The sequence below is a fragment of the Solanum pennellii genome, chromosome 1 (genome assembly GCF_001406875.1).
Source record: "Solanum pennellii chromosome 1, SPENNV200".
Lineage (NCBI taxonomy): Eukaryota > Viridiplantae > Streptophyta > Magnoliopsida > Solanales > Solanaceae > Solanum > Solanum pennellii.
The window spans coordinates 56950111-56975239 of NC_028637.1; the positions used below are offsets into that span (position 1 = coordinate 56950111).

The window sequence follows — 25129 nt, forward strand, 5'->3', positions numbered from 1 at the left end:
CCCCCTTCATGTGTGCTTTAATTGTTCTCATACTCACCTATAATGGGAAGAAATTTAAGTACTATCTCTGCCCCAATTTATAAGACTACTTTCCTTTTTAGTCATTCTCAAAAAGAATGACATAGTTCTATATTAAGTAACAATTTAAATTTCAAATACCTATTTGACCCTTATTGAAATGATCTATAGCTACACAACCATCTATGATTTATTTTAGACCACAAGTTTCAAAAGTCATTCTTTCTTTCTTAACTCTGTGTCAAGACAAAAACTCATATAAAATGGGACGGAAGGAGTATTATACTTCAAGATCCAAGATTTTATAATCTCCCTCTCAATTCTAAGAAAACTATAAATAACTACATTGTGTACTTGTTGAGGAAAAAGAATGTAGTTCTAAATATAAACTCAATGAAAAAGATATAAAAACCCCTATTGAAAAAGGAGGATGATGAAGTCATCCTTCACACTGTTCTCCCAAATTTTATGAGTGGTTAAATTATATATTAGTCCTCTATCCTTGCCATGTATCTCTTCATGCACAAAATCCTAAGGCTATTAACCCCAAGCTTCTTCATGAGCAAAGATTTAAGTTCATCATCAGCAACTGCTTTCCTTCAGCTATTTTGGTTTTTCATGGAATTTTGAACTTGCTAAGAATTGAAATTTCTCACTATTTTGATGCTCAGAATATGCAGGTATAAGAATATTAACATACTCAAGGGGATCAACACTGCCTTTCTCTCATCTCGAGTAACCCAAAAGGTAAAGGCTTGTTATTCCTCACAAGAAATCAGGCTTAATAGTATATGCATGGAACAAGTACGGGGGACAAAATCAAAGTCAACCTGCCCATCCCCCCCGCCCCCTCCCACCAAAACCTATTCAAGTTTGGATGGGCTGTTGAACCACCCATTTATTAGCTCAACCCACTCAAAATTAGGTTGATATGTAGCCAAATCGGCTACTGAGAAATCTTATCAAAATATTTGTATAAAGATATTGCTTTTATTTTATTTGTTATATATAGCCATGATAAAAACATAATAATTTTATTTGATAGAAAAAAATTATCAAAGAACAATTAACACAATTAAAACTTTAGAAAGAATTGGCAGGTTGGGTTCTGACCTGCATTTTAGCCTAATCCATTTCGGCCCAAGAGATTTTAGGCGGGTCAATAACCCACTCATTTAGTAAGTCAACTTATTTTAACCCACCCAAACCTCAGTCCAACCCACTCATTTGACACTTATAGAAACAAGGTACATGCCTCCACTTTGACTATATTCTGGTCTAACTTAGGATTTGGCTGAGCCATGAACAAATGAAACTAATTGTTACAACACCTTGATAAGGTTCACTCATCCCATTTCTCCTTGAAAAGTAGATCTATTCAGCTTCATCAACAATAACGTGAATTTACTTCTGAGATATTCTATTCTATCTTCTTCTTTCTCTTCTTGGTCTGGACTATATTAGTGAAGCTATATGAAGCGACATGGTTTTTTCTTTAAAGTAGGATTTAGTTAAAGGATACTTAAAGTTGTCAACGTTATGAATTTGAAAGACAAATTAAACGATTGAAAAAACACTTTCACATAAAGAACACAACAAATCTTTTTTTTTTCCATACATATTTTCAATAAATAGGGTATTTATTTATTTGGAAGGGCAATATAGAAAATCTACATTACAATTATGATTCATTAATTATTGCAAAGATATCATTACATCTATTTCTTATTACTGTTTTCATTCAACCAATTAATTTTTGTCATGAATTTGAAAGCATTTACCATAGATCATGAATTGGTTAAAATCTTGACACTTTCCAACATTTTCTTCTTTAAAACGTTAGTGACATGTGAACATACTCTTGGCTGCTTCAAAATAACATGCTCACTTTTTTATATTAGATATATGCATCTATACCAAGTCAAATCAGGTAGGTACTTTCTTTCACTGCTTTTTTCATTTACGAGAGAGAAAAATAACATGCGATTATATAGATTCCGCAAATTCAATATATTTTTTATGTTTTAGTTTTAGTTTTCCTGTGGAAAAAAATAAAACTTTTTTCAATTAAGTATGAAAAAACAAATAACTATCTTCGCTCTATACTTTTTTCAATTAACTATGAAAAAAACATATAAATATATTTGCTCTATGTCCGCAACTAATCGAGAAGTCAAAATGAGAACCTAAAACAAGAACATACCAACATGTGTTCCATATATATATAAAACAGGTTTGTTTCTTACAAAATAAAAATAAATGTACATACAAATAGTTCTAAAAATGAAACATAATTGTTTTCTACACATGTTCAAATAACATACAAAAAGATTTAGTTCAAATTCTTGAACTTTCAAGTAGTTATACTATTTAGCATGAGATACACATGCAACGCATGCGTTCGATGACTAGTACAGACAAAAGAGGAAAATGTCTATATAATATAATAATAATTATATAAGAGAACATTAATCATTTTTATCCACTACCTAAAATTAACCGCTCAATCTCAACTACTTTCAATCCAAAGCAAGTTGGGAACTTGGGATAGGTTACATAAATCTCAAGGACCGTGTTATATAATTCCAACTAATTAATATCACCTAAAGATTATTTTAGGTGATATCAATTAGTAAGGACAAAGTTGAAAGGACATTTTTAGAAAGAAAGATATGCTATATATATATATATATACACACACACACACACACATATATATATATATAGCGAGAGATGTTTTATTTTAGATGAATGATATAGACGATTTGTTTTCTCAAATTTGAATGTTCATAACTTATTAATTAAAAATTCAAATTTATACAAGATAATTGAAATACTACTATCAACAAATAATTAGGTTGTACGGTGGTCCAAATATTATTACATTGTAAGGCGGTGGCAGGCGCAGCTCTGATTGTTTGCAGTAGTGGTGGTTGTAAGTTGTAACGGTGGAGGTGGAGGTGGCTCGTCGTAGTGACCGAGGAATGTGGACGGTGGTGGTAGTGGCAATGATGGTGGTTGTGATAGTTAAGGTGGTTGGTTATGATGATTACATAGTGACTGGTAGTGGTACCCTTTAGGAAGGCCTAGTTTGGGCGTGGGACTTCCATGTTAGAAGTCTAAAGTTCGAAACTGTTGCAAACGAAAGCAAGGGGTTTGTCTTTAGGCTCAAGCTAGTCGCACCGGGTTTGCCTAATGGGTTACCTCTCTGTGGTTTGCAAGCTATTGCATAGGAGTGGGGGGGTTTACCCTGTGCGCACCCCGTAGCGGCTGCGATTTTACCTAATCATAAAAAAAATAGTGACTGGTAGTGGCTACGACAATTATAATTATGGTTGTCAATGTTAGAGGTAATGGTGGTGATTAGCCGTGGAAGTGGTGATAGTTGTGATAGTAGAGATTGTTATGATGATGGTCGTGGGGTGGTTGATAGTGGTGGTTGACAGTAGGGATGGTAGTGGTGAACAACTTATAGTAGTTGTTGACAAAATGGTAGTGAAAAATCATCTTCAGAAATATCTTTGAATAGTTTATTAATAGTACCAAGACTTTGTTAAAGACATGAATGCTTCACACCTAATCAAGCCCTAAGTGGTTAAATTATAAAACAGAAAAACTCAATTCACTTACTCATTTGAGGTTTCAATCATGTTTAGACATCTATTAAATGTTAGGTTAATATGTTTAATCATAGGAAAATTCAAAATTTGATGTTTGTGGGTTCCTAGAACGACCTCACGTTAATATACAATAATAATTGGATGCATAGTCATATTTACAAATAGAGTTTTTGGTCATAAACATCCTTAAACTATAAACTTAAAGTACATCCTTAAAATATCTTTTTTGGCAAAAAAATATCCTCCAAATATTTTGAAAGTTAACTTTCATCTTTGAGTTAGATATTGTCAAAAAAATTAAGGAAATCCTACAAAAACATGTGTAGATTATGTGAGTATCAACAAAAGTTTTCTTGCATAATTTCATTACTTGCTACAAAAAGCATCCGAAAAAAAGAATACAAAAAATATCAAATACCATTACTTCTTGAAACAAAAATGTTTGGAAGATGCACGGTTACATGATTTACTCGTGTTCTCATTTGTCAATGGAAAAAACCTAGAGCTTAATTATCTTTACCTTTTACAAAGTCAAATTGTAGTTGAATCAATAATTTTTTGGGACAGTCTGATATTGAGGTGATCAAAATTCTAATTACGTCTCACATTGAAGTTTCATTCTCCATTACTAGAAGGAAGTCAGCAAACACCACTTCTAGCAGATTCAAATGAGAAGAACCACATTTCAAAATGTGCTCTAACGTGGGAAGTGCGCCAAATCTTATTGACTCAATCTTCTCTCTCCTAAAGTTTGCCGTCAACTTTCTCCGATGACTTCTCTCTTTTCTAGATATGGGAGAGAAATTGTTTTTATTGCACGTGACAAATCTTTTGAGTTATTAAACATTAGTGAAGATTGTGATCGATGGTTCACTCTGATTGAACGTGGGAGGAGACTTACTGGCAGTATTAGAATCGATGAAGCAAATCAGCGTTGGGTGTGAAGCTCTGCTTGAAGCTTCACAGGATAGGGGAAACTGATGCAGAAGGTAGGCGAGAAAGAACCAATGCGACTCATACAGGGTAATCCAAAATTTCAGCATCTATGGCTGGTACGTGAGAGTAGAAAATTTGCTTGGGGAGAAAGAAATATCAGAGATTATCCCGGAGAATGACTACAAATGGGGTGGGAAGATATTGCAGGGAAGATCAAAAAGTTTCTGAGGAAGGATGTAAATCCACAATTTCAGCTTGCAGATTCAAAGGCAAAATCATATTTTCAAGCAACAAAAATTACTAATTGGCCAAATAACTCTGAGAAATCTTCGGAGTCCCAGTCAATAGAAAAGGAGAATTCTCTTGTGAAGTGTCTAATTGGGACGTTCAACGACTCTCTTAATATCAGCCCTAATCAAGAGATAATTCAAAAACAACAGATGGCAAATCAGTGCAGGGCGTAGAGTCACTCCATAAATCACAACAAATTTCTCTTCAGCTACACTCCAAGCAGGAAGCTATACAAGTCAAAATGGTGATTGATTTTGGAACGAAAGGAGGCTAACTCTCAATTGGTGGTTAGTGGCTGCTGAATCTGAAGCAACACACAGAGACGCAGGTCAGAGATGGGTGAAGGTGTTTGGGAACCCCTTGCAACAACTGAAAATATCAGGAAAATAGGAAATCAGTGTGGGGGATATGTAGACATTGATGAAGACACGAAGAACAGGAATCAACTTTATTGGGCTCGCATCTGTGTTCACTCCGACATGGAATTTCAAAGGAAGGTGGATTTAGCGGTTAAGGAGTGGAAATTTGAAATCTCCATTATCTCCGATTCTGATGTCGTCGCGGGTAAAGTCAAGCATGAGGTCTTTACCTCTAGGACTCCTGCAGCTATACCTATAGCTGCACCTGTTTTCCCCAACCCTAGAAAGCAACACGTGAACAACAACGTGGTCAACAGAAACCGAACTTTTTTAAAAACGGTGGGTCAGGACGAAAATAAGGAGAAGGGACCTTTAATATATGCAGATCGGACCTAAAGAAGAGGGGAGCAGAGGGTCAGCCAAACAACACAAGATTTGGAGAGCCATTGGGCCAGTCAATAATGCTAGAACGCCTCAAATTAAAGACACTCTGAAGCCTAACCAGTTCTCAGATTGAATTCTGAATCAAACGCAGAGAATAGAGTAGCAGGGAAACAGACAGAGAAGCTGGTGATAAAGCAGAGAACTATAAGAACATATCACGCCCCATAAATCCCTCTTTATTACCAGAACAAACAAAGTAACTGCCTCAGATTCTGATTACTCCATTTCCTTGAATAGGGATTTTCTCTCTCCTCTGACATGAAGAAAGCTCTCAAAATCAGCAGTTGCTGGAAAACCCTGTTGAAAACAAGATGACACAGTGCACAAAGATTGTTATGGCTGAAGCATGGAAGGTCTTTGGGGTGAATGCAAATGGGTTTGAGCACGAGATCCTGGAGATGATCTTACGTATGGAGCAGAAGAGAAAATTACAACTTCAGCAACATAGGGAGAAAAAGAAAGATGCAAAAAATTCCAAGAAAAAAGGGGATGGCGAGGTGAAAATTTTGATTTTCTCAGGTACCTATGACAAAGGGGTCCATAATGAGGGAGAAAAAATCATGAAGAGTAGGAAACTCAAAGCACTGTACGAATGAAAGTGAAATCATAAGTTGGAATGTGTGGGGGCTTAATGACAATTAAAAAAAAAGATCATTATATCATTGGTCAAGAAGTGGAAGCCAGATGTTTTATGTCTACAAGAAACAAAAATTGAAGGATGGCCTACGGTTATAGCAACACAGATTTGGGGATCTAGATAGGTCGACTGGATGTAATTAAAAATCATATGGAAAGAGAGGGGGTATCAATAATATTCTGGGAAAAGAGGCAATGGAATCGCATAGATTTTTTGAGAGGCACATGGTTCATCACTGAAATGTTTGAAGGGTTACAGGGAGATCTCAGATGGTGCTTTACTGGTGTATATGGGCCACATTCAAATTGGGAAAGAACATATTTTTGGGATGAATTAGCTGATATTAGAGGGTAATGGACTGATTACTGGGTAGTGGAGAAGACTTTAATGTCTGTAGATTCGAACGTGAAAGGTTTAATTGCATTAGAAGATCAAGAGCAATGAGGAACTTTTCAGATCTTGGAGTTGATTGATTTACCTCTTCAGGGTGCTGATTACACTTGGTACAGGGGTGAGGAGGATTCCACTCAAGCCTCCAGAATAGATAGATTCCTGATTTCTACCGAATGAAGTGACAACTTCGGTTAATGAACTTGCGCTTCACAAAAGTAACTTCTGATCATAGACTCAATGTCTTGGAGAGTGCTGACTGGTATGTTAACCCGTCATACTTTAAATTTGAGAATATGTGGCTACAACATGATGGTTTCATTGACAAAGTCAAAGAATGGTGGCAGAGCTATAATGTTAATGGTTCCCCAGATTACATACTAGCTCAAAAACTGAAACACTTGAAAAGGGATATCAGAAAATGGAATAAAGAGGAATATGGCAAAGTGGAAGTCAGGGCAAGCAAAGCGTTGGATGAACTTCTAATACTTGAGCAGGCAAATGAAGGCAGAATGAAGACTCTAGAGGTAAAATATCAGATTTTGAATCTCAAACTGGAAATTCAGAGATCCGCCAAAGCAGAGGAGGCCTCGTGGAGACAAAAGTCCAGATGTTTCTGGTTTAAAGAGGGTGATAGGAATACTAAATTCCTCCAAAGGGTTGCAAGTGACAACGGAAGATACAATAGAATAGACAAATTACTAGTGGAGGAAGAGATAATAAAAGATAAAGAGCTTATAAAGAAGGAAATACTCAGCTTCTCAGTCTCTTTACAGAGGAAGAAAACTAGAGACCTACAACCTCCTTTGAAGGGATGGGATGCCTAACAACTAGGGGTGTCAAAAATGAACCCAAACATAGGTAACCCACCCAACCCCCCCAGAATTTGAAGGGTTTCGCTCAAGATAATTTGAATTGGGCTCAATCTCAATACATTCAAGCTTTAACCCATTTGAAGAGAATTCTCAATTGAGCCCAATTGAATCTCCAATTTCAACCCGTTTTAAAACTTTTTCTTAAGATATGTTCTTATAAATTGAAGGTATGAATTATTATCTATGTACCATCTTTAAGGATTTATCTATCCATTTCTTACTTTTAAAACAAAAAATTCTTGAGCGAAAATTCAAATTGTGATTATAAAAGTTAAATATCAATATGTTAAATTATTGAAATTAATCGGGTCAAATTGGGCGAGTCAAGACCCAACCCGTTTTTTAGCCCATTTGAGCCCAAAGTAAACTTGGGCGGGTCAAGACCCAACCCGATTTATATTCAACCCATTGTAATATTTCCAATTTCAACCCAATCCGGCCATTTGACACCCCTACTAACAACCGAAGAAAAAGATGGTTTGGAAGCAACGTTTGGTGAGGAAGAAGTGCTAGGTGCAGTCACATCTTGTGCTCCCGATAAAGCCCCTGAACCGGATGGCTTTACCATGGCCTTTTATCATTAGAATTGAGATACAATTAAGAATAACGTACTTGGAGCTCTCAATCACTTCCACCACAATTGTCATATGGTGAAGTTTTTTAATGCATTTTCATTGCCCTTATACTAAAAAGAAAAGGAGCTATCGCGCTAACCAACTACAGACCCATTAGTCTAATAGGTAGCTTCTATAAACTCATAGCTACGGTGCTGGCGCCTGGCTGAAAGACTTAAAAAGGTGATTGGAAACCTGGTGTCAAAATATCAAAATGCTTTTATTAAAGGCAGACAATAACATATGCTACACTCATTGCTAATAAAATTTTCGACTAGAAGCAGAAAAATGGGGAAGCGGGCCTCCTTTTTAAGCTGGATGTAGAAAAAGCTTTGACAAAACAAATTGGGCATTCCTAATCTCAATTCTCAGAAAGATGGGGTTCGGGGAAAAATGGATCAGATGGATAAGATACTGCATGTCTACTGTGAAATATTCCATCTTTATTAATAGTGGTCCTGTGGGATTATTTTCTCCCACGAGAGCGATCAGACAAGGGGATCCTCTCTCTCCATTTCTCTTCATCCTTGCTATGGATGGTCTTAGTTGCATGCTCGAGCAAGACAAACAGAGACAATTGATGGAGGGTTTCAGGGTAGGAACCAACAGTGAGACCCGGGTGTCCATCTCAAACCTATTATTTGCAGATGACACACTCATTTTTTGTGGTGCTGAAAAAATCACAAGTTCTCTACTTTAACCTCACCCTCCTGATTTTTGAAGCATCAACGGGCCTTCATATTAACATGTAGAAGAGTGTTATTTATCCTGTTGATGTGGTGCCAAATTTGGTAGAGCTGGCCGATATTATAGGGTGCAGTATCGGCAATCTCCCAACAACCTATTTGGGACTACCTTTGAGGGCCAAACACAAAGCAACTGAAATATGGAATGGGGTTAATGAGAAATTTGAAAAGACTTGCTACATGGCAAAAGCAGTACCCTTTCTCTAGGAGGAAGATTGACTCTAATAAGCACTGTCTTTGATAGCATCCCAACATATATCATGCATCTCTTTCCAATCCCTGACAAAGTCTTGAAGCGTCTAAACAACATGAGGAAAATTTTAGTGGGAAGGAAACAGTGAATCTCACAAGTTACACCTTGTGATGTGGCAAAAAGTCACTCTTCCCAAACATCTTGGCAGCCTTGGTATCAAAGATCTGCTATTCATAGCAAGTGTATGCTTATGAAGTGGCATTCGAGGTTCACCGAGGAGGAGGATGGTCTGTGGAAAAAGGTGATTGTGGCTAAGCATGCAGCAACACCCAATGGTGTACAAAACAATCCACACTTCCCTACAGAACTGGATTATGGAAGGTCATTAATACCTTGTAGGATGCCTTTTCTCAAACAAACTCAATTTGAGGCAGGGAATGGGAACCATATCAGATTCTGGCTAGACAAATGGACAGGAGCCTATACTTTGAAAGAAACCTTCCCAAATATATTAAACATTGCAAGACATCCTAATTATTGTATTGCTCAGTATAGGGATGAAAACTCTTGGAACCTGAACCTAAAAGAAATTTGCAAGATTGGGGATTTGAAGAGTTATTGGATCTGCTCAAAAGCTTAGAAAACAACAACATTAACATTCAGGGCAATGATAAGTTAAAATGGAACGCCAACAACAAAGGTTTATACAAAGTCAAGGCAGGATATGAACACTTGAGCTCCAATAAGATGCTGATTGATCTATGGCCCTGGAAGTTAGTCTGGAAGACTAAAGAACACCCCTAAAGTCTTGTGTTTTACTTGGACAGCCTAAGAAGAAGCATGCCTCACTCAAGACAATCTTATGAGAAGAAAATTTCAACTGGTCAATAGGTGTTACATGTATCAGTCGACTTCAGAAAACATCAACCACCTTATGCTTCACTACCCTATTGCATAACACTTTTGGAACATATTCCTAGCGCATTTTGGTATAAGTTGGTCCATGCCCTTCAATATCAGAGATGCCTACACTAGTTGGAGCTCTATGGAAGTTAGAAAATCCATCAGGAAAATCTGGATCATGATCCCAGCTTGGTTTTTTAGGGTTATTTGGAATGAAAGAAACAGGAGATATTTTGATGGAGTTTCAACTCCAATTTGTAAGCTTAAGGCTAGTTGTTTGGTCAACCTTTTTAGTTGGGCCAACTTTTCCCTGTAAATAACTTAGATCACTACCTGGATTTTGTCAGCTCCTTAGCTCTATAAGTTTTTTCTGTTCTTGCTGAGCTGACAGATCCCCCTTTTGTATGTTTGCATCTACTGGAGGCCTTGATGAAATCTCACTTGCTTCATCAAAAAAAAGAAGGATGTTTTCTGCTAAAAATGATATTTTAAGGATATTGTCTAAATTTAAAGTATACTTAAAGAGAAATTTTGGCCAAAAACTTTTTACTAATATGTAGTAGAATGCCTAACACATATACAAGGTCTAGACAAATGCTATTGGGTTCCTCATACCACATTGTGGATCTACCCATGTATCCACAGTAGGTCCAATATTTACTAGAAGTTCTTTTAATATTGTAGAAGATTTTTTTGCGATTTCAGTACTAGAGAAACTAATTTTATAATGTTGGACTGAGAGATTTAGATGGAGAATCATGGACCGCAATGCAATTGTAGTTATTCCATGTTGTACTTGAAATAAAATCGGAAAGGAGAGAGGCTGGAACGTGGTTGGCATGGGGGACAGAACCAAAGGTGAAAACTGCTGGGATTGGGTGGTTAATTTTAACTGGTAGATAAAAAAGATTAATGAGGTTAGATGTAAAAATAAAAAAGGCAGCAAAAGGAAAGAGAAATATCAGAGAAGCAAGCATCAATACGCCCTTGAAACTCTACGTCTACTATCAATTCAAATAAAATTAAAAAACAAGAGAATGGAAGTTAGTCAATTGGCACTCTACTGTCTCTTGCTTAGTACTGAACACTTAAAAGTTGTTCACAATTGGCACTAAAAAAATTAGTCTGATTATGAGACCCAGGAAAAACTTCCAAGATACAATAATGAGATTCCAATGATAAAAATGTTCAAGGGGAGACATCTATATATGGGCCTAAACTTTACCATCACTGTAAGGTCCCAGAGACTCAAAGTGCTTTTCATGATTCAAAAGTGTCGTTGAGCAATTGTTAACTGTAGCAACTAATACAGAGGAGGGAATTGCAATCTTTAACAACATTTAGTGCATATAAAGTCTAAAACTAAGCATTCTAAGGAGCCAACATGAGAATGTCAAACATATTAAGGACAACTCACGTCGATGATGCGGATAGATCTGCTCATTGATGGCTTAAAATTAAATTGTTTTCGCCATAGAAGGTGATCCAATCACAAAGCCATTATTTTGACTACCCTAAAAACAACAGGAAGAGGATATAATGACCATCAAATATAACATAAAAAGTATCATATAGTTAATCATGACTCAGCTAAATCTCAAAATACAGGAAAATATACACTCAATCTCAAGAGTAAATACCAAAGGAGGCATGCATCTTTTAACAAACGCCTGCAACATTTACAGAGATGTATTATTCTGCTTTTACATGCTTCAGAAATACTCCTTTCTCCAAACTTAGGTAACATGCTTTCTGTTTTAGGATGTCCTATAATTTATCTACCATTTAATAATTCAAGTTTAAGTCAAGGTGATTCCGCATTAAATTAACTTTTGAACTACTAATTTAATATTGTCTTTTTAGGTTTCTGAACGACTTTTAAGAAAGACATTTAAATGTCGTTATACCAAAAATGAAAGGTTATGATACAGTTCCATTTAATCTTTTGAATGGAACTGAAACTATCTTCAAAACATATATTGTTTCTCTCTCCATTTGGTCCACCATATACTAGGTGGAATTATTATCCACCACTTCTTTTGACGTTTGCTTCCTACTCTCCTGATCCAGCAGCTAAGATCTGTTTGTTGTATGTTCTAGAAGTATCCACTTAGTTTCTGTGAGGCTAATAAATAATGCCTTAATCTCTGAAGTAACTTTGCAATGTAGGAACAAATGGTTGTTAGTTTCCTCAGCCACATGCACAGGATGCACCTAGATGCTATGTGGAAATCTCTCCTTTGTAATCTTTCCTGGTTAAGACATGCTTTTCTAACTACCGACCAAGTAAATCACTTCACCCTTGGTTAAAGCCATGTTTTTATATACCTGCTTCCACTTTTCATGGGCTTGTCTTACAACTTGATTGCTTTATCCCTTTCTTCCTGTACAGCTATTCACCGAAACACTGTCTTCATTGTCATGCTTCCACCTTATTGTATCAGGCTCTGAAGTGATACCATTAAATCTACTCAATTATTGCAGCATCTCAACCACTCTCTCCACTTCCCAATCATTCATCTGTCTTCTGAAGGAGATGTTCCATCCTTGAGGAGATCATATGTCAACTATTGTTGCATCTGGATTGTTTTAAAAGGAGATTAGATCAGGATATGAGTTCATTAAGGCCTCATGTCCAATCCAGTTCTCTTTCCACAGAAGGATCTTGGTGTCATTCCCCACTTTATAATGTAAGCTCCTAGCGAGGTTGGACCAAATATTCCCAACTGTTCTCAACACTGCAACACCATAAAATGCTAGATATTGTGTTAGTACACTATTGGTAATTCTGCCCATATTTGCTATAAATTACCTCCTTCCACAATGCATGATCCTCCCTGGAAAATCTGCAGAGCCACTTCATCAGCAAGCAATCGTTTTGCACCTTCAAATTCCTGATACCAAGACCACCAAAATGCCAACTCAACTAAGTAGTCTGCCAGTTAGCCAAATGTATTCCTTTGCCCTCTTTATTTCCCATCCAAAAAAAAAATTCTCCTCAACTTATCCAACCTCTTCTGCACCTTGGAGGGAATGGGGAATAATGACATTACATAAATTGGTAGTAGATCCAACACTGAATTTATCAGAGTAATTCTTCCTCCTAGAGAAAGGTATTGAGTTTTCCACTTTGATACCTTCTTTGTCGTTTTCTCTACTATTCAATCACAAATTTCAACTCTTTCTGTTGGTTGCCTAAACGCATGCCTCGATACACTATTGGGGATTGATCAATTCTACATCCCAATATGCTAGCCAGACTCTACATATGTGATACTGCTTTGATTGGAAATATACTGTTCTTCTTCCAATTTACACACAGAGAAGAAGTAGCCTCAAAGATCACCAAAATCATTCTCATAAAGCTAAGTTGCTCTGCATTAACTTCATAGAAAATAACAGTGTATCATCTGCATAAAGCAGATGGAATATATGCATCTCCTGTCCTCAATTGTTGCCTAACTTGAACCCTTTAGCCACTAGCCACCCTCATCATATTGTTGAAACCCTCCATGGTTAGCATGTAGAGGAAAGGTGAAAGAGGATTTCCCTGTATGAGACCTTACTATGTCAAAAAGAGGACTTCCTTAGTTTTCATTCTCATCAAGCTAAGTTGTTCTGCCTTAGCTTCATAGAAATAACAGCAGTGTTATCAAAGGCGCGTTTTAAGCGCGCTTACCCTAAAGTGAGGCTCAAAACGTGTTCTGCCTTCGATTCGCTTTATATGCGCTTCAATGTTGTCATCAAGGTTCTAAGACAAATATTTCCTTGCCAATAAGCCTCTTAGGAAGAAGTAACACTAAATAATTAATATTTCACTTTATCATGATTTTTTTCAATTTCTTTGGTCATATATTTGTACTCTTTTCTCCCTGTGCGCCTTTTTCATTAAAGCCCACGCTTTATTTGCGGTTTGTGCTTAAAGCCCCCAAGGACCTTAGAGCTTTTTTGCGCTTTTCGCCTTTAATAACACTGAAGTAACAGTACAATCTGAATAAAGCAGATGGCATATATGCATCCCCTATCCTCAATTGTTCACTAACTTGAACCCTTTCAGACACTAGCAACCCTCATCATACTGTTGAAACCCTCCATGGTTAGCATGGAGAGGAAAGGTGAAAGAGGATCACCCTGTATGAGCCTTGCTAAGTCAAGAAAAGGCTTCCTTACTTTCCACTCATAGTAGTCTTAATGACTAGTACTTTGAACCCTTAAGAAAGTAGGTGGGGTGAAGGGTTCGACACTTGCTCCCTTCGTCTTAAGTGCATTTTTATTTACTTTTTCGATACAGAACTCTTAGTCAAGCTGGAGAGATTGAATATTTTTGTTTCAGGTTCCATAGGAAAGAGAGGAGCTACCATCCAATGGTACTTTACAAAAGTATGGTCACAGGGGCAAATACCTTCTCGAGACTATCAAAATGAATTCGTGGCACATAGGGGCCATTTGGGGAAAGGGCTCTTTACCAAGGATTCTCCATTCTCATGGCTCAAGAACCTAACAATCTTGAAGCAAGATACAATCTTCTTTAGCCACCTCTCACCAAAACCCATTTGATTAAGAATATTGAAAAGGGACTCCTAGTTGACATGGTCATAAGCCTTCTCAACATCTACTTTATGCCTAGTACCTCGATCTTCAGCTTTGAGCCTAAAGTCCAAAATTTTGTTGGCTATTAGTGCAGTATATGTGATTTGTCTCCCTTGAATGAAGGATAATAGATGCTTGTTTAACAACTTGCTCCCTTCATTATAAGTAAGGTTCTTTTTACTTTTTTGATTCAGAACTCTTAGTCGAGCTGGTGAGACCACTATTATCAAAGGCGCGCTAAGCGAGGCTCAAAATGTGTTCTGCACTTCGACTCGCTTTATGTGTGCTTCAATGTTGTCATCAAGGTTCTAAGACAAATATTTCCTTCTCAATAAGCCTCTTAGGAAGAAATAACACTAAATAATTGATATTTCACTTTATCATGATTTTTTTCAATTTCTTTGGTTATATATTTGTTATTCATATTTATAATTATTAGTCTTGGACTAAACATATATATTTGTATTTTTTCTCCCTTTGTGCCTTTTTCATTAAAGCCCACGCTTAATTTGCGCTTTGTGCTTAAAGCCCCCAAGGACCTTAGAGCTTTTTTGCACTTTTCGCCTTTGATAACACTAGGTGAGAGTGTTTTTTTGTTTGTGGTTCCATTGGAAGGAGAGGAATCATTATCCAAAGGTATGTTTACTGGAGTAAGGTTGTTGGTGGCTAATACCTTCTTGACACTATTAAAACGAATTTGTGTCACGTAAGGGCTATTTTGGTGATATCGTTCTTTACTAAGGATTCTCCATTCTCATGGCTTGAGAACCTAACAGTCTTGATGCAAAATACAATCTACTTCAACCCGTTTCTATAAAACCCATTTGTTTAAGAATATTGAAAAGGAACTCCTAGTTGAAGTAGTCATAAGCTTTCTCAACATCTACTTAATGCCTAGTACCGAGATCTTCACCTTTGAGCCTAGACTCCAAAATTTCATTAGCTTTTAAGTGCAATATCCATGAATTGTCTCCCTTTAATGAAGAATAATAGATGCTTGTTTAGCAACTTGCTCACCTCCCTCTTCAACCTCTCTTTTAGAAGCTTACAATAATTTTATAGATCTGAAATCTCTAAAGTTCAAAGGCCCTGTTTTCTTGGGAATAAAAGCAACATATGAAACTCTTCTCAAACAATCGAACAGATGAAGCTCTATTTATGAAAAGAAATGGAGAACTAAATTTCAATATCCAGATATCTCTAAAATTTGAAGAGTTCGAATTAAGATTGGTGTCATGAATTATATTGGCATAGATATTGTGATCAAGCACTTGATATCCTTCCTCATCATTTGTTGCTAGTCTCCAAAGCCCACTTTAATAGAAGGCTCTTCTTGTGGGCTTTCAAATTCTTAATTGTCAAACATCCTTGTTTTTGTTTGGTTATAATAGCACCCCACTTAACCAAATAAAATTCTTTTCCCCTTCTCCATTACCTTGCCATAGAATATTTCTTCTCATAGGATCTAGCTTTCTAATGATTTTCCTAAGCATAGAAAAGAGGGGACATCATATAGGTTGGCCTGGCCTCAAGAACACTATTGATCAATATGACTCTACAACCCAAGGATAAGTATTCACTTCTCCAATACTAACTTATTTTAACTTTTTTCCACCACAAAGTTCCAAATGCTCAAGGGTTTACTCTTAGCTCCCAAAGGCATGTCAAGATCGGTGGTGGGAAGCTCCCTATCTTGCCACCTAAAATGTTTGACAATCAGTATATCACAGTTCAGCAATTCATAACCTCCTCTTGCAAACATTTAAAATGATTTCCTTCAATAAATGTTGCTATTTCTGTATAATGCCCCAAAATTATACCCATTTTCTAAGATTGAAAAGTTTTGCTCATCAAACACATTTAACTTATTTCCGAATAACCTTTATAAGATTGATAACAACAATTATCAATCATTTAGCAACATTCAATTCCAAATATCTGCGCAGTATGTTATAGTAATATTTCAAGAAAAACAAAAAGTAAAAAGTTATAAGTTTGACCTCTTCCTCCATTCTATATAAAAGCCATACATGTAATTATCCTCATCAAGCTAATTATGTCAAATCAAACTAAAAAATTTAAAAAAAAAACAAAAAGTAAAGTTGTAAGTTTGACCTCTTCCTCCTTCTATATAAAAGCCATACATGTAATTATCATCCAAGCTAATTATGTCAAATCAAACTAAAATATGCAATGACGATTCAGGAAAGGAAGATTATTATTAGTATACGCATTATTAAATAGCCTCAAAACAAAACCACATATTTTTTTGATAAAAAAAGTAAGAGGATAAAAATCAAAGCATATATCTTTAGCTATGAACTCATTATGCATATGAGCAAGTATTTTTCTTCTTCACTTCATCTTTATTTTCCTCTAGTCAAGCATAACTAGGTCAATGATTCCTCCCGTCAAGTCACAATGTCAGCATCCCAATTATATCATGCTTTTAATAAGATTCCACATCCATTATGTTCAATACACTTTATCAAAAACAATTTGGCAAATGAGTTGAAGGAAATGCCACGGAGTGTTCAAAGACATCTAAAACAGATCATATTCAATGTCCACATCACTTACTCAAATAATCCAAAGCAACTAAAACATGACAAATTCAATTATATATAAAAGGATAACAGAAAAAGAGGAAGGAAGTGCTAAAGTGGAGCTGCGTACCCTGCAAAAATATGTTTCGTCTTTACCATCTTCGAACAAGGAGGAATAATATGCAGGATCGTATACAGAACCACCTAGAGCATCATCAGAATTGGATGGCTGTCTAGTTAGAGGAGTTGCAGGATTGAGAAAACTGTTCCTCATATCACTATCTGCCTCTCGGGGAACTGAACAGTCCATATAAGAAACACCGAGCTTATACATTTGAATCCACAATAGTGAAGATGATAATCTCACACAAAATCCAATAATTTGCATGGAGAGAGTGAGTTTCACCGAGAAGATAACAAGGGTTCCATAAATCCCTGAAGAAATATTCCTGCATGAATAAATGAAGTTCAGGAAGAATGATTTTACTTTTTCTAACATTTCAAGAGCTGTGGTAAATTTACTGTACAAGGATGTTTGAGAACACAATGCATGAGTGAAGGCTGGCTCTACCTGCAATCTTACACAGTAATGCAGCAATCGGTGATGCTATTAAGTCAAACTAAAAATATCCATGAAGTGACCAATAGAACAGCTTACAGTAAACAAATAAGTTGAGCTAAACCAAATTTTTAGGATTGAGAAAAGGCAATTCTTGTAGAAAAAGTAACAATGTGAGGAAACAAGAGCTCATACTACTTCAATAGCATTTGATGGAGTGTTATATAATAAATAAGAAAGAAATGAGTCAAATGACTTTGGAGATCACATTGGTCCTTAAAACATAAAAGAGGAGGCCTCACCAGAAACCTCCTTTACAAAGTATAGTAGACCATCTAGATTTAAAAAAAAAAAAAAACCTTGTGTAATGCCCGCAACTTCTAAGCAAAGATTCGAACCATCCTCCATATGTGTATAGGCACGAACCCAATGATTTATAAGTTGTACATATATGTTAAGGTCCTTTACTAAGTGTAGTTAGTGTATCAGATGTGGTTCAAGGTTGTAAGGTATCTCAAACACCAAGCCAGTTCAAAACATTTATATCGGCTTAATTACAACCTGAATTCAGATAAGGGTCAACTTCAAACAACCATATCTCTAAGATTATGAAAAGTTAGGTGACCTTTGATCAATCAAATTAGAGGATTGGGAGTCTTCTTTCCAATGCCGCCCACCATTCATCAATCGATTATGGATGATTTACGAGAGATGCCCCAACCTGCCTAATGGATCGAGCCCAACTCCGCGACCAAGTCCGTGTCATGGAGAGGAAGCGGACCTCACCATCTACTTCAATAAAATTTTGCCTTCCAGCTCCATGACACAGAGCCAACTCAGAGTTGGGCCAAAATTCGTCTATTTTTGTTTTTCTTTATTAGAATGTTTTCATCTTAAAACCTTTGGGGAATTATCTAAATAGCCCTAAACATGTAGAATGTCAGTTTGTTTTTCATAATTTAACCAGCGTTATCAAAGGCGAAAAGTCTGTGGGGGCTTTAAGCACAAAGAGCAAATAAAGCGTAGGCTTTAATGAAAAGGGCGTAAAGGGAAAAAAGAATATAAATATATATGTTTAGTCCAAGACTAATAATTATAAATATGAATGACAAATATATGACCAAAGAAATTGAAAAAAATCATGATAAAGTGAAATATCAATTATTTAGTGTTACTTCTTCCAAAGAGACTTATTGGCAAGGAAATATTTGTCTTAGAACCTTGATGACAACATTGAAGCGCACATAAAGCGAGTCGAAGCGCACAACACGTTTTGAGCCTCGCTTCAGGGCTTAAGTGCGCTTAAAGCGCACCTCTATAACACTGAATTTAACCCTCTAATTCTCTCCTAAATCTCTACTCTCAACAACTTCAAGAAACACCAAGGCTAGGGTCCATCTTCCAAGATTCTCCATCAAGCTTCGTCATAAGGCATATGGACTTCAATGAGGAATTCGTTCCATCCTCATGTACAAAGCTCCTAAGTTTTTATGAACTTGATTCCATAATCAGGGTTATCACACTCACATTCAAATTCTTCATATTTATGACCCGACTTACATGTAGGCCTTCAATGAGGAATTCTTTCTCATGTCCAAATTTATTAAGTTTCTATGAACTTGATTCCATAGTTAGGGTTGTCAAATCCACATTCAAATTCATCATATTCATGACCTGAATTGCATGATTTCTTGAACTTTCTATTCATGGTAATGGAATATTGACAAATGCACTTATTTATATACTTAAAAAGGTTTTCCATTGTCATCCTTGTTAGTTCTTGGCATGTTCTTGTTTATCATTCGTGAACCTTATATATCAAAACATGATTTTAGAGTATATGCTATTAAGAAAGCTATTTTGAGAAATTACAAGATATGCATTTTTCTTGAAATTTTCTCATGATTTAAGTTGTGAACATGATTTGAAAAGATATGTTTTAGAAGAGATTTCAGTATATGAATTTAGAAAACAAGATTTGAGCATAGCCTCAAAGCAAAATATGCTTTAGGAAGAGATTTTGAGCAAGACTCGTGATAAGCTTATGGATAGTATATTTTGGGAGTAGTATTTAGCACCAAGGTTCTAGATAGCCCAAGTTCTAGAATTATGTGCCACCACAGAATTATGTTTGACCACTTTGTTAATCGACCATTTGGCCCTAAGAGACTAAAGTTAGTGGATTTTTCTTTGGGTTTTGCCTTTATTTAACTGATGTTACCTCTGCAAGAAACACGAAGAGAATGGAATCCACTCATTCTTTCACTACTGAGTTGCCAGACAACTTGGGGATTTATTCCTTAATTTCTTTGGTTTAAAATGGGTCATGCCAAGCTCAATGAATGATTTACTACAGTTGGGTATTAAAGGAAGAAGCAAACAGATAAAATATATCTGGAGAACTATCCGGTAGGTGTGTTTTGGGTATTGTGGAGACACAAGAATTCTAGGTGGTTTGAGGGCAAAGCAAACCCTGCACATGAAATGAAATATAAGTGTCTGTGAATGCTAGCTTTTTGGTGTAAAGTCCATGATGTTTATGAAATACAGATAATGATTAGATTTCATTAATTCCTTCAGGAATAGGATCTTTTGTATAGAGCTTTCCTCTTCTTCATTGTTACTTTTGCGTAGGGGACTGCCCAACCTTGTACATTCCAATCAACTTCCTGGTGTCTAATTTTTAATAAATCTATAAAATTTCTAGTTACTGGCATAAAAAGGAATACTAAGGCACTCTTTAGTATAAATTCTCATCTAGGATCAGAAGATATGGCCTTTTTGAATAGTGAATAAGGCTACAGTTCCTTCGTTTGATAGAGAAATTTACAAAAATAATGCTCCATCTTGAACAGCGTAAGGCAATTATAATCCTTCAGTATAATCCTCAGGGAACTAGACAAATCTTGGAATTCCATAACACTGCATTTCTTTTCACTAGTAGACACCCATTATCAGTTCCTTGTCCGTTAAATCATTCTTTGGCGCTTGCATTGAATAGTCTCTAAACCAAAGCTCTGTTTCATATTCTTGTTTTTCAGAATAAAAAATTCAGGTCAGTCCAAATTAAAACTGTCCATCGTTAATTTCGGTACCAAAGCACAAGTTTAACCCTGGTGTGAGAAATGAAAGAACAAGTAACGGTGGAGCATCTCTTTAGAGCCTTACATCTCTGTCCATTGTTAATTTCGGTTTCAATTATTTCTCTTACATAGCTCCAATCTTCCACTTAACACCAATGCATTTAATCGTGGGAACTATTTAAAACTTCAGCTTTCCTCCATATCAGTTAGCATCATACATTTTAATTGTAGATCCTCATGAATTTTAAATTTCATGTCGGCATATGCATGAATTGAAGCTTTGTAGTGAATCTACAACTATAACTAAGAACTTAAAAAATTACGGTCTTTTTTGTTACTCGAACATGGTGGTTTCAACGCCAAATAAATTCCTGAAAAAATTATGTTTAAAGGATTAAAGCTAGAGATAACAATTTACATATCAATTTGAACTCAACCATAAGCCACTCACTCCATTTCTAATGCACATTCTTGTCCAATTCTTATTCAACGACCAAATGTCCACACAAATAGTCAACTCTAACAAATTGCATCTTCAGAAAATACTTAATTCGAAAAGCAAAATAAAGTTAATATAGATGACATTATTTTGATGAGATAGGAAATGCATATATCAACTAGGAGGTACTACATAATTTATTGAAATAAAACTTATTTAAGAATGGATTTTCAAAAGTCAAATCAGATGTTGTTCTTTTCATTAAAAAAAAATCTCAACAAACTATGGACCCCTAAAACATTTCTTGCATTCATTAAGGTTTCACTTCTCTGGTGTTCAAAAATGTTTATATTTAACAAGCAGAAGCAGATGGTAATATGAATTATGTTTAACCTAAAAAGAAATTGAAGTGAAATATCCGTAAGTGGTTTATAATAATTCCATAGAGTTGAAGATTCATCATCCCATTGATCTGTAAATTACCATTTTGAAAAACTAAAGAGTATGAAATGAAACTTACCAAATTTCGGATGCAAAAAGGATGAACCAAGAAATGTCCACTAAGATTGCAGAGAAGAGAAGTACAGCGTATGTTCTACCAAGACTCTGACTGCTACTCTCAATAGCCACCAATGCGAATAACCCAATACCCAAATTGATTAATGAAACACCGTTGTATAATGCCCCAAGAGATCCAATCAGTGAACAGCCGATCTTGTGGAATCAAAATAGAACAGAATTAAACACCAATTTATTTATTTAGCCAAAATGAACAAGTCAGAAAATACCTGAACATAGATGAGAATAACTGCGAAGGATTGAATCCTGTCATAATCACGTAGCCACGTTTGTATGTGAGTCGTAAATGCAGAACAAAGCATCATATACAAGAAGAAATTCCACTGGACACTATTAACTGAGAAGAAAAAAACAGATGGGAAAAAGGATGATCGGGGTTCTACATTGAAAGCCCCGAAAAACCGTTCGATTTCGCTTCTCACCAACGATGTAACAAAGCGACGACGCCACTTCCTCTTATTGAACACTACCGCATTTAAGGCAGCCCTGGGCAAGGAAACCCGATTTCTGGGATGTCCGTCTTTTCTTTCCTCCTTCAATAAAAATAAATTCTCTAATTTTTTGCGGTATTCATTTAATTATATGATGTTTCTTTTTTAGTAAAACCCCAAAATAGCAAAATCAATACATATATATATAAATGAGATCTTCAATCCGCCTATGTGGCATGCCTCAATGATGAGAAAAGTATATATATTTTTTTAAAAAAAAATAGGGTTTTTTAGATTTTTTTTTAGACAATAATATTATGTTTATATATATATTGCTATTAATAAGTTATTTAATGAGCATTACACCTCCTAACCTTTTAATAATATATATAACACCTAACCTTTAATTTAATAATATAACTTCTAACCTTTCATATTCATAACCCTCAAAATATTTAATATAAAAATTAAAACTCATAAATATTACACCTATAAAAACCCACTTTGAGACATTGCATGATGATCATTTTATTTTTGTTTTCCTTATTCTTCATTTTTTGTTTCTTTGATTTGTTAATTTCTTTTGTCTTCTTTGATCTGATTTTTTCAGGAGAGGGATGTATTATGAAAAATGTTATATATTTTGCATATTTTGATTTTGTGAGGTAAAATGATTTGACATGTCTAATTATCATTATCACTTTTGTTATATTGTAATTACATATATATTTGATATTATTAGGTTGGATTATTGATGATACAAATCATGATTCTTCTATAGAAAAAATAATTTGTTGATTTTCTCTTTTGCTTCTCTTTGTAGTTTTTTGAGATTTTTTTTCTTATTCTTGTAGTTTCTACCGACACTGATTGTCTTTATTCATTTTGTAAATTTGAAGAATCGAATTATGTTATGTTGAAAACATGATCCTTCTTTCCTCTTCAAATCATATATAACTAAATATTTTAAATATTTTTGCTTGATTAGTTAACTATAATTTTATGTCATTTTGTTGTTATTATTGTAATGATTGTAATTATGTTATGTTGAGAACGTGATCCTTCTTTCCCCTTCAAATCATATATAAGTATATATTTTAAATATTTTTTCTTGATTAGTTAACTAATTTATGTATGTTTGTTGGTATTATTGTAAGGATTGTTTATAATTTTTCGTTAAACCTCCGATGCAATAAGAGTTGATTGGTTCCTTATCAGACTAATTAGTTAATTGAAAAAATGTCAAATATCTTAATTCTAATTTCGTCTAACAATATCTTCCTCCTCACTAGCTATAAAAATGTTATACACATATATAATAAATATAAGTAACAAAAAAAGTAATATATCACATCTCAATATAAAATAAATAAAATACTAAATATTAAATACAAATATTATATAGCTAAGAATCAAATAAATCGATTCCTCTTATAATTTCGTATCTCACAATCACATAAAAATGATATGGTAAAAATACATAATTTTAACGTTGCATTGTTTATTATATTATTTATATATAGAAATTATTTATAGGCCAAATGTTTCACAATTTTGAGAATTTAATCAACAAAAAATTAAATATTTTTTAATTTTATTTTAAAACATTAGTATGATTACTTATTTTTTTGATAATTTCAAAAAAAATTCAATTCCTTTTGATCAACTTTTTAATTCTATGTCCCTTTTTAAATTTGTTTTTAATTAATTTTTCTCTTAATAGATATCTCTCCTATAATATAAAATAAGCGAAAAAGTATACATTGTTCAAAATAATAGTAATTACTAAAAATGATGTTTATTATTAGAAGCATATTTGGAGACTTTTAATAATTTGAAATTTCTAAAATGAGATAAAAAGAAAATATGTCATATAATAAAATAAATCATAAAAATGGTGGAGGATTTTACTTAAACATATTTTTGTTTATTAAAAAAATATGTAACATTTTTTAACATTTTTCCTCTTATTTTTATATATTTATTTTTAATTTAATTTTTATCATAAACTCACACCTCTTCATCTTTCATAACCTCTATACTTAATTAATACTTATTAGTAATACCTATAACTTCCAACTTTATACTTTCATAACCTCAAATTACTTATTGTTTAAATTTGTGACATCTTAAAAGCACATCAAAAAAATATTTCTAACCAAATATATTTATGTTTAGCTTATTTGTCCTCTACTTTAATCTTGTAATGCAAAATCTATCGACAAAGACTGCTTTGTGTAATTATTTTTACTTCTAATAAGAACGATACAAAATAAGATATATAAAAGAGTAATTCATTTATTTTTTTGCATGAAATTATAACAGCAAGATCATTACTAAAAATAAGACAAAAACAATTCTTGAAAACATTAAAATGTATTTGTAGATACGCTTGCAGGGGGAGATAATCAAAATTATTGTGAAGTTATTTTTAAATTTTAAATAAAATATGAATCATGAAAAATCTAATAAAAATTAATTAAGAAAATTCATTTAAACATTTTGCTTAAATTAATAAAAAGCTAAAGACAAGCTAACTTGATTATGTTAAGATACGATGCTAATTGTTACTATTTTAAAATATATATATATAAATTAGTAAAAATATTAAAGACGAGCAAACTTCATTCTCTTAATTACTATGCTAATTGTTTGTGTTTTCTTAATAGAATTAAATAAGCAAAGACTAAAAAATAAAAAAAAATAAAAAAGAAAAAGGAAAAAAGGGAGACTAAAAAATAGCGTTGAAATAATTTTTTAAAAAAACTTAGAATTATAGAAGAGAATTTATCAAGGAAAAAATTAATACAAATAATCATTTCAAATATACTTATTACTTAACCATTCATCCTCCATTATAATGATTCTAAAAATTT

The 25129-nt window shown here is 34.4% G+C and overlaps 1 protein-coding gene across 2 annotated transcripts in view; it reads right to left on the reverse strand.

Annotated features, from left to right (window-relative positions):
- Nucleotides 1–22386, reverse strand: part of LOC107007740 — a 23522-nt gene extending 1136 nt beyond the window's left edge. The window contains exons 1-4 of one of the 2 annotated variants that reach the window (XM_015206494.2): nt 22032–22385; nt 21764–21957; nt 17293–17611; nt 11444–11540 (exon numbers count right to left, since the gene is read on the reverse strand). In XM_015206494.2, coding sequence (XP_015061980.1) covers nt 11484–11540; nt 17293–17611; nt 21764–21957; nt 22032–22127 — 666 coding nt within the window. In that variant the 5' untranslated portion in view covers nt 22128–22385 and the 3' untranslated portion in view covers nt 11444–11483. Of the gene's footprint in view, nt 1–11443; nt 11541–17292; nt 17612–21763; nt 21958–22031 lie in introns of both variants that reach the window. The other variant, XM_015206502.2, reaches the window with a different exon arrangement.
- Between the last annotated feature and the right edge of the window lie 2743 nt (nt 22387–25129).